The sequence below is a fragment of the Aythya fuligula genome, chromosome 14 (genome assembly GCF_009819795.1).
Source record: "Aythya fuligula isolate bAytFul2 chromosome 14, bAytFul2.pri, whole genome shotgun sequence".
Lineage (NCBI taxonomy): Eukaryota > Metazoa > Chordata > Aves > Anseriformes > Anatidae > Aythya > Aythya fuligula.
Genome location: NC_045572.1, coordinates 19,271,420 through 19,287,310, shown reverse-complemented (window position 1 = coordinate 19,287,310; position 15,891 = coordinate 19,271,420). Strand labels below are relative to the sequence as shown.

The 15,891-nt window shown below is 51.7% G+C and overlaps 1 protein-coding gene across 7 annotated transcripts in view; it reads left to right on the top strand.

Moving 5' to 3' along the window:
* GRXCR2 (glutaredoxin and cysteine rich domain containing 2) overlaps nt 1-15,580 on the top strand; it is a 45,596-nt gene extending 30,016 nt beyond the window's left edge. For 5 of the 7 annotated variants that reach the window (XM_032196923.1, XM_032196922.1, XM_032196921.1 and 2 more), the window contains 4 exons: nt 7,121-7,137; nt 10,083-10,573; nt 12,601-12,816; nt 14,458-15,580. In XM_032196923.1, the coding sequence (XP_032052814.1) occupies nt 10,229-10,573; nt 12,601-12,816; nt 14,458-14,637 (741 nt within the window). In that variant the 5' untranslated portion in view covers nt 7,121-7,137; nt 10,083-10,228 and the 3' untranslated portion in view covers nt 14,638-15,580. The remainder of the gene's footprint in view (nt 1-7,120; nt 7,138-10,082; nt 10,574-12,600; nt 12,817-14,457) is intronic. The other 2 variants (XM_032196918.1, XM_032196917.1) reach the window with 2 other exon arrangements.
* The last annotated feature ends 311 nt before the right edge of the window (nt 15,581-15,891 follow it).

The following is a 15,891-nucleotide window of genomic DNA, read 5'->3' as shown; positions in this document are numbered from 1 at the left end:
CGGCTCCTTGCTCTGCTGCCCTACAACAGCGAGCGGCGGGTGGAGCAAAGATCCGAGAGATTCGCCTTTACTATCTCTTCCATACCTCAGCTGTGTGTTTGCAAACTATGAATTAGAGGAAAGGATTGTAAATCTAAAGGAGTTACTTCAGTCTGGTCCTTCTGCAGACAATGCACAGGACACCCTTCATGAAGGACTACTGCAGCAGGCGCTGTTAACATGGTTCTTTTAAAAGTTTTCCCTGCTGATCATGATTTTGTTGAAGCAAAGTTTTCCCTCTCCTGCTCTCTCTCTCTCTCTTTTTTTTTTTTTTTTTTTTTAATGGTGGCCATTTGGCTAAATTAAAACGTTGATGAACATCTTCAGGATAATGCAAAAAAAACACAATTACTTCACTCTGTTTCATCTCAGGTTTCCATCTACTTTGGTATTTCTTTGTAGCCTGTCATGTGTTGATTCATGCTTGGCTGACTGAGTGCACCATTTTTAATGAATGACGTTGAAAACATCTAATCGACTGGCGTTATAAAATGCAGCGTGCGACATCAACTACATTGAAAACAGTTTTTGAAGTTCTTTCCTTTTTTACATATTCTTCCCTATTTCTGTTCTGTGGTTAATACCTACATGGTGCATTTTCATCTGCTTAGAAATGGAAGAGAATTGTGAAATACTTTGCAGCTAGGAAATGGTGGGAGATGAAGCTGCCCAGCTGATTTTGTGCATGCTAGGTAATGATAATCTTTCACGGAATTTGTTTGTGAGTCCTTTTGCAATTTTTCTTAAACTTTTGGTAAGGCCCAACCTAGTCTGATTGTGCTGTCCAAACAACGGGTGGGGTTGAAAGTCTGCCTGAGAGGACACTGCTTCACGGGGCAGTTCTCTAGAATGGCAGATTTCCGTGGAAATCCCTGGGTGCTGTGCAGCGGGGGCGGGCGCGCTGCTGCCCCATGTCCCAGCCAGTTCCAGCCGTGCTCCTGCCACCTCCCAGCCGTGCTGAGCACTCATGGCCAGGCCAGGAGCCAGGTGCTCAGTGTCTGTGAGCCTGCGGCAGCACAGCAGCAGTCTTGGGGCTCTCCAAGGGCTGCATCTTCATTTTCTCTGCTGAAACGTGTCGCTGTTGGCAGCCCGCAGTGTTTTTTTCTCCCAAGAATGCCACGATATGCTAGAACTTTGGGCAGCTCTTTGTCCGTGAATTCAATAGTGATCACAGCCCAGCTCCAGCCTGCCCCGAGCGTGTGCACTGGGAACCTGTCGGGCAGGGAGCGGGGACCTCTCCTACCAGGAGCTTCCAAATCGCCCCGTGCAGTGAGGCCCTGATCTTGATTGCAGTCTCTGGGTTCTGCTGCAATATAAAAAAATGATGATGCCAACTCTTAGCATTTATATAACTCCTTCAGTCTTCAAAGCACTTTCCAAACACTAATTCATCTGTGGAACGCCCCTTGGGCTGTCACCCCCACCTTGTATGGAACTGTTCAGGGGACGAGGCCACTCCGCAAATCAGTGCCCGAGCGGGACCAGGCTGTGAGGCTGGTTCTGCACCCAGTGCTCAGACCGTCCCACCGAGCTCCACTGCCTGGCGGTGCGTCTTGTAACTGGGGCTGAAACACAAAGGCAGAGCTAGAAAGCTGCCAGGGCTCCCCTTTCATTTCAGCCGTCTGCGCTTGATGCCGATGCTGTAATTAGCTCAGGGCTGGATGCGGCGGGCGCTGCTCCCCCGCAGCGACACCGCAATGACCCAGCGTGGTCGCCCCCAGCCCCCATGGGGTGCCCTCGGCCCCAGGCTGCCCGTGGGGCTGTGCTGGAGGGCGGCAGGGCAGGGCAGGGCACGCTGCCCTGGCTGAGGCGGTGGATCGTGCCGCTGGGAGCTGGGAAGCAGCATTCTGGGCAGAAACAGCCGCTCCGCTCTGGTTCAGCGCCTGTGCCTGCAGGGAGCAGCGTCCTCTGGCCTGGCCCCATCTCCAAAGCTGTCTCAGGAAGCGGCTCGGAGGAATCCCGGACAGCAAGCACGCTTTGTCACCTCGGCTGGCGGCAGCCCCATGCCTAGCGAGGGGTTCTGTCCACCCAGGTCAGCTGCCACAAGGAGAAGCTCTCGGTGTTTTCTCAGGGCTGCCCTGGCGGAGCCCCGCGTCCCGGCGCATCGCTCCTGACCTCCCCGTGCAGGGTCCCCGGAGCCCACCCAGCGCTCACCTGCCTGCAGCTCCACCCCGCTGCTAAAACATTCTGCCTGCGAGCTTCCAGCGCACGATCGCACCACTGCAAATAGTATTTCCTTTTGCCAGTTTTGAATTTCACACATTTTAACATCGCTATTTCCAGTTCTTGTGATTATGAGACACTAAGGTATAAATAAGCTTTGCATTTAATGCCTTTAGATCACAAAGAACTCCATGCAGCTAGATGTAATTACTGCCTTTTATGGAGGGGGGAAACCAGAGGTGGGGTGGCTTCGCAAGGTCATAAAAGCGACCAGCGGCAGTCAAGAAGGGGCCCGACATCAAATAACTGCTGTGATCAGCCTTGCCTCACGCACGACCTGGCATACTGTGAGGCATCCTTATAACATTGAAATGAATTTCCTCTTCCTACGGCTGCCTGGGCACGGTTAACAGAAGACAAAGCATTGCTGTAGGAAATGGGAACCTCCTCGCCTCTCACCTCATGCCTCTGTGTTGAAGGGTGATGAACCTGTGGAAATCCAATGCCATGGCAAAGTGAACATGCAACTGGTTCACACAGCCCCGCTAACTTTTAAGCTGATTGCTGTGCCAAACAAGAGCTTCCTTCGGACCTCGCCGTGCCCTGCTGCCATCCCATGCTCCGGCTGACCCCGTGAGGGCGCGGGCGCATCCCTGCGTGGCTCCTCGTGCAGGGCTGCCCGTGGGGGCTCTGCGGTGTGCGGAGCAGCTCTGCTTCCCGCACCTCGTGCTGGCTGCTTGAAATAACAACGCTGAACGGTGTGAGCGGGTGGAAGGAGCTTCCCCCAGCAGCCCTTACAGCCTGTGTTTCAGGGTCCTTCACCTCGCCTGCATGCTCTGTCCCTCCAGGCGACCTGCTGGGTTGCTGGGGACCAGCCCCGCACCCGGGGACCCCGGGATGGGCACGGGGCTGTTACGTGGCTGCTGCAGCCACAGCCTGCATGTGAGGAGCCAGAGCTGGCAGAGGGCAAGGGCTCGGCAGCACCTCACCAGGAGCCTATAAAAAGCCTTCTGTCACACTGCTTATCGCGAGTGGGTGCCACACGCCTCCTCCTCCGGGGAAATAAGGGACCTCTCGTGCTTTTTTTAGATCCTGGAGGGCAGGGAGAGGGGGTGCCACTCACACGCTGCTACAAATTATAGATCTGATGCTAACAGCTTGTCCTCCTACCACCCACCACCCAGGCATGCTGAGCGGCTGTGGTGGCTGCGAGGGGAGGCGAGCGGAGCCCCCGCTGCCCCCTGCCCGGGGCAGGGATGGGGGCGCCTGCCCCAGGCACTGCCCTGCTCGCGTGGCTGCGCCCCATCTGCGGGCAGCGGCACCGGGGCTGTGGTGTGGCTGCCGCACGGGCAGTCCTGTGCTGAGGGAGAGAAGCTGCTGCACGTTTAGCAATTAGACATAACAAGGCAGCGTGGATCTGCAGGATCTGTGCAGCGTGGGGCCCTGCAGCGAGCAGAGCAGAGCAGAGGCCACCCCGTGACATCCGCCTGGGCTGCAGTGCCACTGAGGCAGCGTGGGGACACGGGGTGCTGCTACCCACATGGGACATGGGAAGTGCTCGGCCAGGTGTGCCACAGCGGATGGAGGGGCACCAAGCACCGAGGAGCCGCCTGCACCAGACAAGAAGAGAGAGTGTTTTGGAGCGCTGGTCATTGATCTTAGGGCAAGTCAAATGATGCCGTTTGTACCTAATGGCCTTTAACAGGCTTGCTGCTGGGTAACATGAAGCCTTCAGCCCATCCAAAAGGAGCTGGAGCAGAGTGGTACCTATCTAGAAAGAGAGAAGTATTTTTAAATGAAGCTCAGATGCTGATTTTCCTCAGGATAGCCTGCTACACACCCGCTGAGCTGGCATTAGCAGCAGCATGGGCACCGTCCCGTGCCCCTGGCCCCCGCAGCCAGTTCCCCACACGGGGCCGAGGGCAGGGCTGGGCAGGCTCAGGGCTGTGGTCCTTTCCCTGCAGTGCACTGAAGGACCACAACATGTGCAGCACTAAATCCTCCTTCACTGGGATTTGCCCAATAAGGGCTGAATCTGCAGGGATGCAATTTCCATTTTTTAAGACAAGAAGAAATAAATGTTCTCAAGTAGCAATAGACCCGAGCACCAGCCTAGCAGGCCTTTGAACATTGCTGTGAGTACTTCTCAGCTGCTCTTCACACAGGTCTGACCACAGAAAATGTCAGGCTTCAGTTACCTAATTAAACACAGATGCAAATAGCAACGCTACTTGCAAGGATACATCTCCCTTTAGTGTTCCCAGGTGCTCCTGGCCAGCAGGAAGGCAGCGACTGCCGCAGCCCAGCCAGGGAGGCGAGCTGGGTTATAAATGCACAGTGAGCACCAGTGCTGGGTGTGGAGTGTGGGGGTGAGGCTTTAGCAGCCTGTGCAGAAATAAATCTGCTGAAAATGTGTTTGTGCCTTGCTGAATTAAGGAGCAACCAGTCCAGCTATTTGCTGCCTCTTCGCTGGGTCTGTGGCTGGGGGCTGGCAGCAGGGCTCTGCTTTCCTAACAGCCCCTGCCCGAGCAGTGCTGCCTGGGGGAGGTTTGGGGAGCGGGAGCTGAGCGTGGCAGGGTCTGGGGAGCAGGGCTGCTCTGTGGGGTGCTCTGGTGTCTGTGCTGGGAGCACCCAGGGGCTGTGCCGCAGTCCTGCTGCAGGCTGGTGGTGGCTGTGTGCTCGCCTCCCATGCGAGGCGGTGATAGCGCAGGAGCTGTGGCTCCGTGTCACCACCTTGCTGGGAATGCTCACTGGGAAGTAAAGTGTTCTGTTGGTCGTTGGGTGTGCTTTTTCTTTTTTCTTTTTTTTTTTTTTTTTTTCCTGGGCTCTGGTTTCATGCAGATCAGTTCACGCTGCTCCCAGGAGGCAGCCTAGGGAGGTTTGCTTCTCAAGGTAGAACTCAAGCCCTGGGAATTTCCCTCTTTGAAGCACTTTTTTTTCCTGGTTTTTGTTTCCTTGTGACTTCAGGATTTTTATGCTTACTCAGGACTCTTCCCTCACCTGCCCATGCAGTCTCTCGGGCTGAGGTGGGTGCTCAGCGAGCTGACTTTCATCCGGAGCCTGCACCGCTCCTGGAGGTGCCAGGCATCCTCCGCTCCCGTTGACTTCAGCCCGCAGGAATGCGTGGCAGGCCCTGCCTTGCACGTCAGCCAGGAAGCGGCCAGCCAAATGAGACGTTCCTGGCTTGTTTTCCTAGAAAAATGGAGCCTTGTGGATTGGCGGTGGATGAGAATGTGGGTATGTGTAGCTGTGCCTGTCTGTGCACCCCCGCACCTTGTGAAGCCAGTTTGGTGGGGAGGAAAAGTGCCCAGAATTTTAAACATCCAGTAACTTTTATGAAAATGGGAAGCTAGCCCCGAAAAGGAGACCCTGCTAGCCCCTTCCTGGTAGGAATGATGCAACGTGCCTTCGTGAATCTACTTTGACTTGAAAAGCAGGTGCCAGGCTCAGAGATGCTTTCCTCAGGCTGGTGGTGTGATGGTCTCAGCCACCTCCACCCCGCTCCTGCTGCGGCACTGCAGGCGCTGCGAGACCCCCATGAGCACCACTGCCCCCGAAGCGGTCCCACAGCAGTGTCCTGTCCCCAGGGCCAGGTGCCTCTCCCTGTGCCTGCCCCCCCGCCTGGCCCCTCACACCTCGTCCTCAGGGGTGGGCCCCAGTCTGTGCTGGCAGCCGGTGCCTTTAAAAGGGAAGCAACTCGTCCTCTTTAGCTTATGAGATCAGAAATAGGAGGATACTTTTCCCTGGGGTGAGGACAGCGATGGAGGCAGGCTGCTGGGCAGTCTTCTCGTGTGGCAAGGAGCTGTGGCAGCCGCTCTGCGTGGTGCTGGGTCCCTGTGGCTGGCAGCTCAGTGCAGCCAGTCCGGTACCGCTGATGCTGCTGTGGGGAAGCTGTGCTCGGTCTGCTTGGCAGGGGATGGAAAAAAACACATTTTGCAATGAGTGACGGAATTAAGCTCTGTCTGTCAGGACAGGTGCAGCGGTTGCAGTGCTGCTTGCCGTGCCCTGCTGGGAATGCCAAGCCCTGCTGTGCCCGGCTGCCACGCGGTGCTGGGAGAAGTCCCTGCTCGCTGCTGCTGTGCCACCAACCATGGTGCTGCTGGCGGTCCCTCTGCAGCCTGGGGACAGTGGGAAGCAGCTAAAGGGAGCCCAGGGGCTGGAATGAGCTGTGAGCACATGAATTCATGGTTCTCAGGCCAAGAGCTGAGAACCAGCCTTGGCTGGGTAGCCCACGCTGCTGTGCAGGGCTCTGGCTCTGCTGCTTGGCATCTGCATCTCTGCTTTCGCAGGGGCTTATCTCAAAGCCTGAGCTGCTGGCTAACAGGCATTCTGCTCCCACCATCTGAAGGAGGAGAGAGGCTGTGGCTGCTCTCTGTAAGGATGTCAGGAGGTAAATCTTCCAAAGGAGAAGTGCTGTTACACTGGAGGACTGTGTTTGTGCAGGCACAAATGTGCACCAATTGGCAGCGAATAGACCTAGTCAAGAAACCAGAACATTCCTAACCATGCAGTGAGCAAGGGTCTGAAACAGCCTCTGACAGAGCCGCAGGGCCAGAGCCTGCAGGTGCTCCTGCCTGCTCAGCTCCCCACGGCGCGGTGCTGCGGTACGGGGGCAGCGCAGGCACCATGGGGTCAGGAGCCCCCCAGGAGCGAGGTCTGGGGCCAGCCCTGGCCGTGCAGGCTGCCTGCTCTGTGCTGCCCACGGGGTGCCTGGGGACAGGCTGCCCCTGCTGCGGGGAGACACAGAGCAGCAGAGAGGAGGAAAGCTTCCTTCTGCTAACACACAATTATGGTTAATGTGGCATGCTGATATTTCCTCGTATTCACCACCACTTTTACTGTGGTAATGCCACTATCTCCTCACCATTAGGTCTCACAACTGCTTTGTGATTCCTTCCCTTTCTCTTTGTGCATCCAGGAGGTGTCTAAGTGCCGGTGAGTTTTTCCCAGCATTTATATTAAAAAATATATTTTCCATAGGCTAGCAGCAAGTAGCTCTGTCTGTGACTTCGTGCAGTATCTTTTCTCTCCTGCTTTTACTTCATCTCTTCAGCACACACACACAGGGCCCTCTCCAACTCCATTAAATTATTGGCTAAAATTATCTTCTTGACCTGCTGATCTGAACCTTTCTGCTTGCTACTCCCACACTGAAACAAGCTTAATGCCTGTGTCCTTCCAAGCTTCTACCTTGCTCCTTTGCTTCCTTCCTATCTGCCCTGCCCTCTGCTCCATGCCTGCCTGCTCCATAGCCCTCTGGCCTCTTTTTGTGTCTGCCAAAGCTGGCTCAGGCGCTTTTGTGTCCCCTCTCCGCCTTACTGTAAGGAGCCGATGTTGTGCTTAGAGTAATGCGACCAGTGGGGCAGGGCTGCGGTGTTCCGGCACTGCAGCAGCTGAAGCCGTGAGGCCTTTCCACATCCCTGCATGTTGCCTGCCCGGTGCTTGCACAAGGACGGGCACTGCAGTGCTTGCTGTAAGGAAGTAAAAATGGGCAAAGCACAACAAAACATTTTTCAGCGAAATGTGCAGGTGGAAACATGTCCTCGCATTGTTGCAGGGCAGTTCGCGCTTGCTTTTCTATCTGTCCTAGTTTGTACATACCCGGCCTTGTTGCAATAGATCTAAACCAGCATGTTACACTCCTTAGGGCAAGGGCTGTCCATCTCTTTGTTCTGCAAAGCCAGCACGCTTCCAACAATCAGTTAATGTCTCTTGACGTGGAGAGGAGGATGAAGACAGGGTGCATGCTTGAAAGACAGATGTCATTAGAATTCATTGGAAAAAAGGCTGAAGTAAAGCACAGTGCGGTGATAACCCAGATCACGAAACAATGATTTCACTGCTGTATGCAAAATCGCTGTTACATCTTTGGTGAGGACTGACTGGCTGCAGGAGACAAGCCCGGGCTGATGCAGGAGAGCAGAGCGAGTGCTGCTGAGCGAGTCCCGCTGTGCTCCGTCCCGTCCCATCCCTGCCCTGCTCCCGGCTCCGTGCTGAGTGCTGCCTCCCTCAGCACGCTGCGGTGCTCCCCTGCAGGAGCGAGGCTGATGCGGCATCAAAACCTCTGCCTGGAAAGCCCCAGCCGGGCACACGCGGGGTGGGAAGGTTGGGGAGCGCGGCCCAGGCAGCCGCAGGCGGCTTGGAGCCAGAGGAAAGCTGTGTGATACTGCTCCAAGGATGGGATTGTTCTCACACGAAAATTACAGGGCCGTGGTAGGTTTGCTGTGTTGTGACAGCACCTGTAAGTAACTGTGTGTACTGGAAGCCACTTTGCTCGTCTAGCAAATGTAGCTTGTGACTGTGGTGCTCTCATTGCTGCTTTCAACTTCTTTTCCTGTTTGATTGTTCCCTTAATCAAAAGAAAATGAACACCAATTAAGCTATCTTACAAAGTGTGATTTGTGTCAATTAAGACTGCTGGTGTGCCTTTGAAAAGCAGTGATGCCAAGGCCTGGTTCACGCAGGACATGTAAGAGAAAGGGGTGGATCAAGCTTCTCGAGTAAATGCAGAAAGAGCTGAGCTTGATTAATGCAAATCAACGTGTTCTTATAAAGTGAGATCCTCCCGTTTGAGATAGGACGGCAGCCTGACGTGAACATTACAGAAATGTTTTGGAAATGCACAGGGTGTGTCCGGGGCTGTGTGTTTACACGGGCAGGTTCGTGCAGGTTCTCTCTGCAGAGCGCACCCCTCGCACAGCCCCAGGCACCCGAGGCTGCCCCAGCACGGCCCGGCCAGCACAGGAGGGCTGCTGCAGGAGGCTTCTTCCAAGGGCCGAGTGTGTGCTCCGTGTTTAACAACAAACACGCTTCTGAACGGCCTGCCTAGTGTGTCATGAACAGGAATTAAATGAAGCGTTGGCATTTGAAGGAAGAGAGATTTGAAATATTGCTGTGTGTACCTGATAAAACCAGGTATTAGAAGATCTTGAAAAGCCGGCCAGCAGTTGCTTTATGGGTGCATGTTGCACGAAGCACTCTTCGTTTTTCCTCTCAGAAGGAGAGGGGCACGGTGACCGAGCACCTCCTTCAGCAGCAGGGTGTCAGCCGCGGGCGGGGGGCTCCTGTGCGCTCAGAGGGGAGCTGTGTGTGGGGCACGCGGCTGCACCAGCACCAGGGAAATGCGGCCCTGTGGGGTGCTGGAGGAGGCCGGGGAGCTGTGAACCCCGCGGGGTGCTGGAGGAGGCCGTCTGCCCGCAGCACGGCTCAGAGCTCCCTGCCCAGCAGCTGGGCCCCCGCAGCCCCGTGCTGCTTGTCCCTGGGCAGAGCAGTGACCCAGTGGGGCGGCCACGGGGGGTGCTCCTCGTGCACGGGGCTGTGAGGAGCAGGGGCTGTGCCGCTGGCCTCTCTCAGGAGGCGGCTGGCTTTCGGAAATTAAAAGCGAACCAGAACGGTCAAAAGGCCTGGAAAGCCAGCAAGAATTACAAGTAGGGATTGAAAGCTAAAGAGAGAGAAAATCTTAATTAGATCTCCACCAACCTGTAGAGAAACACATTTGGATTAAAATGAAATGGAGCTTTGTACTCTCTGGGTTTCCGAGCAAGAATGGAAGAGGAATTATTCACAATTGCTATTTGTGAAGCTGGATTGCTTTTTCTGTGAACTTGTCTTTTTAAATTTTCACCTTGTCAGAAAACGGTGAAAAGCTGCGGGGATGGTGTATTTGGGATAGTTCTTATCACAGGACACGGCAGAAACATTTCCATGGCTGCAGAACACAGGCAGGGTTTCCCATTTAATCCTCTCCTCCCCACGGTAACTCCACTTCTCATTTCGTAGGCCAGCCTGTCCACAATTCAGCAGAGTTCAGCAAAACTTGCCTTCTATTTCAGCACCACAGATATTTTCTCTTTGTGAATATCTATCAATATTTAATACAGTGGTGTCGGTTTTGCCGTAAGATGAGAGGAACTACTAGCAACCTTGAATTATACATGGCGTGTCTGGGGGAGGCTGCAGAGGGTTTTCTTTTGGGCCCAAAGCTCTTCCAGTTGATCTCCAGGACCTGCGACTTGAAATCATAATCATGGATGAGCACCAGAAGAAGCTCAACCAAAGGCACGAGGGAAGGCCCCGCAAAGTGAGGTTCAAAATATCATCATCCTACAGCGGTCGAGTGCTGAAACAAGTCTACGAGGACGGGCAGGAGCTGGAGCCCCCGGCCAAAGAGCAGTCCCGGCGTTTCCTCCGGCACAGCTTCGAGCCGGGGAACCGCCCGTGCGCGGCGGGGGACGCGGCAGAAGGCAGGCTGTGCCCGCCAGCCAAGCTGAGTGCCCAGCGGATCAGCATATTCAAGGAGGATCAGCAATACAGCCTCGCCAGCACCTCGCCTCTCCTCAGCAACTGCCCCCCGAGTGCCGGCCACTGCAGGGTGAGTAACGCCCAGCCCCGGCTTCTGCCTGTTCTGTAGTGAGATGCAGCATTTCCGTGTGTTTCTATGCAGAGTAATCCTAATGCATCGAGAGCAGTCAAAAGTAAGGTGAATATTATCTTAATTAGTTATATTTTAAACATAAAAGTTGCATGATTTGAGCTGGCAAAAAGGCTAGTGCCCCTGGCAGCCTACCTGTGAGCCTCAGAGTGAGTCATGGGCATCCTCTGGAAACTCAGAATTGCCCTACACCCGCTCTGAAAATCCCACCTTAGTTTCACTGGATACGTTATTAACATCTAATTAACACCACTGATATAGAAGTGTCCTTTTAGCCATAATAAAAAGCAAGTACACATGTAATATGTTAAATTGATTCATATACGGGGATTATGTTCATTTTCTTGTCCAGTCAAATTAAACTTCTGTTATTTTTTACTGCCATTTGTTTTTATGAAACCTCTGTGTGCCAGCCAAACAACCCATGTAACAGCGTGGTGTATTGGTGCTGCTGCTAAAAACCACGTTATCCGGAAACAAAAACTCCAAATGAAGTCTGTTATTGATAGATTGATGTAATCAGCAGATTTGTGAAATTCAAGGTGGGTCTGCTCAGAAAAAAATGATAAAAAGGAAGACAGCAACAGGTAGCTAGCTTGTTCAATCAATGTACCAGGCCTTTCCCTGGCAGATACCTCATCTCAAATCCAGTTCAGATTGAACGACGAGCAGTTGTTATTCAGAGGCTGGTCTGTCCTTTGCCCAGGACACCCCTTGCAGACACCATCCCAGTCCTACACTGGCTGCTTGGTGGTACTGCCCCAGTTGCTAGCAGAAAGGTCAAGAATTAAGAATGTCTCCAGGGAGAAATTTGAGTACGCCAACAGCTGAAACACACAGAAAGTCGTACCGTCATCTGCTGTGGTCTCTTGAATAGACACTTTGACCACAACTAAAGGGACTTGGGAGTGCTTTAGAAAGCGTTTTATGTCTTAGTTTAAATACATTAAAAGTCTATTGGTGCTAATCAAAGTTTCAGAGTTGCATGTAGGAACACCAGACCGCTGATACTTGAACTATGTTTAGTTGATACGCCGGGCATCTAGTTTAACCAAAAATATCAAACCACTACGAATGTCTTTTGCCCAAAGACAGAGCACTTATGTGATCCTATCTATACCATTAATTTGTTCTGCATTCTTGGGTAATACTCATCTCTATTCCCTAGTCTCCCTAACCGTAAGTACTTTGAGTAATCATGCTATCCAATATCTGTTTTGTTTTGTATCAACATGCACTCAGTATTTGGAGACACCACGTCTGCATAAGAAATACGAGGTGTTTAAAGCCTTCTGCCAACGGGCAGGGTTTGAGCTCGCTGCCCCTCCATGCCTCTGCTGGTACAAAGCAGCAGGTGCCCGGCTGCCAGCAGAGCCATCAGCCAACCTGCACTGGATGGTGGGAGTCTGTCACGGCATTTTCTTAGGAGAGCATCTCCTTTTGCATCACTTCTTGACAGACACTTATACAGAGTGAAATATGAAGAGTGTGTAAAGCAATAGGCTATGGCAACTGCCATATGATACCTGGTAAAATGCTAAGGGAAAGAGGGACCAGGTAAGCAAAATGCTGCTTTCAAAATGTGTTTGACCAGATCAAGGCTAGTTTAAAAATAATTAGAAAAGAATGCAAATTCGAGTTTCCCCATGGATGGGTATTTAGCCTGGCTGCTAGGATCAAAATTTAACATTAGAACATTAGAAAATAAGCTTTTTTTTTTTTTTTTTTTTTTTTTTTAAATCATCTGACCACTTTGCCAGCGTTAATGGCCTGTCTTTCCATCTCTCCTCTCCTGTGCCCCTGTGTGCACCGTGCTCTGGAGGGCCGTGGGAAGCTGGCCTGTGGGGCAGAGCCAGCCTCGGGGTGGCCAGGCAGGAGGGAAAAGGGAAATTCTTCTGGGAACCCAGGGGTCGGCAGTGCTTGCAGTGTATTCATACGGGCAAGGCGTTGATTAAATCCTTCTACAGGCTTCCCCAGTCATAGATTTTGGTAAGATCATCATCTACACAAATAACCTGAAAATCATCCGTGCACCGATGGACCAGAAAGAGCTCATGAGAAGAATCATCCAGACTGAGGGAATAAATGACTGGGCCTTCATATACCACGAAAGGAAAGACAGAATTGGCACTGGACATAAAAAAGAGGTGGAGAGAAAGGTTGCCTGCAACCAGTATATGCAGGTAAGTGCATATATAAACAAAATTGCTTTTGTTCCCCAAGGCTTTTGGGTCTTGCAGCCCCAGTCAAACAGCTCAATATTCCCATCCAAGCCCCATCCATGTCTGTATCTGACACTTCAACTACATTTGGATTAAAAGCATCACTTTGTTCCTCTTCCAACATGGAGATAACTAATCAGTGCTGCAGCACGGTTTGCACTCTGGGGACAGCTGCTCTGTTTCCAGCGTCCTCATGTCTCCCACTTGATGTTTCCCTCGGAGATCGCTGACATTTATGTAGTTTGGCTTAGGTCCATCTTTCTTCACTCTCTCCCAGCGGAATAAGAGCAGGCCTGAGTTTCTCCAGCCTGACAAGGCTAAACACAGCTGCCGTGTGGCTGAGACTGCCTGAGGCTAAAATTTTAATATCAGCTGAAATAGGATTGTGTCTTCCCCTTATTTTCTCACGGGTTAGTCTTTGTTGGTCAGAATCCCAATTAGTCTGACCATAATTTGATCCCACAAAACAATGTTGTCATGCAGGGTAAATACCAAGCATTACAAATTTGCCAACCTGAAACCAACCTCCTGTGCATAATGCAGGTTGCCTTGGATGCTCTGCAGCCATGAGCCTTGCTTGGGGCTCACTTACGTAAAGACCCCGTGAAAAGTGAGAACAACCCTGAGAAGCTAAGCAGCCTTTTTGTCCTTTGTCAGTATTGAAATAAACATAATTTTCAGAAAGAGGGCTTTGACATCAAAGGTAAGATTCATCCCATCTACTGAGAGAATTGCTTGTCTGAGATATTTGGGAACAAAGAGTAAAATCTGAAAGAACCAAGACTGTGGATATTTTTTTTCCAGAATAGTTTTGGATTCTTTATGCACTGGTAATACAAATAATCAATGAGATGACCAAACCACAGGAAGGTTATTCTCCTGAGAAGTCAGCTAATTTGGCCTGTCAGATTACCATGTAGGCATGATGTAAAGCATACCCAGCACCAACTCCCATGTCTTAGTTAAGCCTCATTCTGTTCTGCTGGGTAAGGCAGCACCGCGGCACAGGAATGATGCAGGCCACTGAACTGACACCAAAATGGTGAGCCTGTGCCCGGGTACGTGCTTCCTGCTGCAGATTTTCAATCCTGGGCTCTGTGGAAGTAGTGAATTTTAAGCTGGGATTTGAAAGAGGCTGGCAGCCCTGGGGCACGTTGCAGGCACAAGGCGAAGCCTGAGAGAAGCCGCGCGTGTGTCAATGCTGGGGGACTGGCGGGGGCAGAGGGTGAGGAGCAGTGCACGAGGGAAGGAAGCGTGGCTTAACACAGAGCTGGTAAAACGGCCACATTAAGAAATGACAGGAAGATGGGGAGCTATGCAGACCCTTGCAAGAGGAGAAAAGCTGAATTTCAAAGTATTGTGTTTCAAACCCAGCCACATTAACTTTCCATTTTGCAGAAGTATCCACAAATCGTCCCCAGACACACAGGAGCCTTTACCTTGGAGATCTCGCTATAGAGAACCAAATGCTATTGGCAGAGTGGCGTGTCAGGAACCACGATTGCTTTAAAGACCAGAGGAGAGAATTTCCTGCTTTCAGCTGTTACTGACTGTGATGTCTGATCTTGAGTACAGATTTTGTTTGTGATCTTTCTGTTGCAGGAAGGAGATGCTGAACACGCTTGTTCCCAGTGTAAAGGATCAGGCTCTGCGCCTTGCTCGCTGTGCCATGGAAGCAAGTTTTCAATGCTAGCAAACAGATTCAGAGAGTCCTACAGGGCTCTCCGATGCCCAGCTTGCAATGAAAGCGGTGTGCAGCCCTGCCAGATCTGTGCTGCATGACCAGGGCTGCAGCAGTCCACAAGCACTGCACCGATACTTTGTGAAGAACTTTGAATTATTTCATCTTCAAGCAGCCTCGCTCTAACAGAAAGTTTTTTAAAGATGAGAAAGGCGCCTTACACACGTCTCACCGTAATGCGAACACAGCACCTCTGCTACCAACTGTTCCTCTTGTTTGTTACACACATCTGTCCAGCTTTTTAATCAGCCCAGACCCTGCTTTGCAAACATGCTGCTTGTAGCCCTGTGGGGTGAACATATCCAGGCTGCTACATGACAAGATCTGTGTAAATGTCTCCTGCATCAGCTTGGCCTGGGTCTGCTGGCACTGCCCCTCAGCGCAGCCGCATCCCCCCAGCAGGCACTGTGGTAGTGCAACAAAAAGCAGCAGCAGTAGGCGCAGGTTGGGCACGTCGTTAACAGTCAGGGTGTGAAGTGTGTTTGTATGACAGCAGGGCAGAACCAGAGTGGTGCCTCCTCTGGGTTTTAATTTGCTGAACATTTTAACATTACACCATCTTTCGCGATTAACTCTGAACTTGCCTTGCAGTGTCACAAGTGTTTCCCGAAGATTTTACTGATTCTTACATCTGCTTTTATGGACACGGTGATTCCTGTGGGGTCTGATTTATGGGGGAAAACTGAAAACTCTTCCCAAATCTGAAGCTATAAAAATGCACAGTAATTTATTATTATAAATAGAAGTTAATGAGTTTTTGGCCTACTTATGAGGAAGTGCTGAACTAAAATTCCCCTCTCCAATGCTCAGCACTTTTCAGGATCAGGCTGGTGGTGAGCAGGATTTTTGTTGCTTAATATTAATCCCATGTTGTAATCTGCAAGAGGTAAACTCTAATTAGTTGAGGTGAAGCAATGATGCTGAATACTTTGCAGGCTGCCACTGGTGGTGCAGAACACAAGGGCTTCAAAAGGTGGAGGCAAACAGGGGAAACGTCTTTTTTTTTTTTTTTTTTTCTTTCCTCCCTCCCCATAGCCTTAAATCATCACATTTCATATTCATGAGTAATGGTAATGCAGCCTTCACTTGCATATTACCGCTGAGACTGAGGAGTTAAGAGGCTGCTCGCGCGTTCTCGGTGCTGAGGCTGCACACCTTGGCAGGGCGGTTTACGGCCAAGTTTCTCCTTCTCTACGGGAGGCTATAAAACTTCTCCCCAGTACTGAAATCACTAGAAATAACGCCCTTTTAGCTCTTAGACTTCCATGTGTCTCCTACTGAAATTTTTCAGTGGG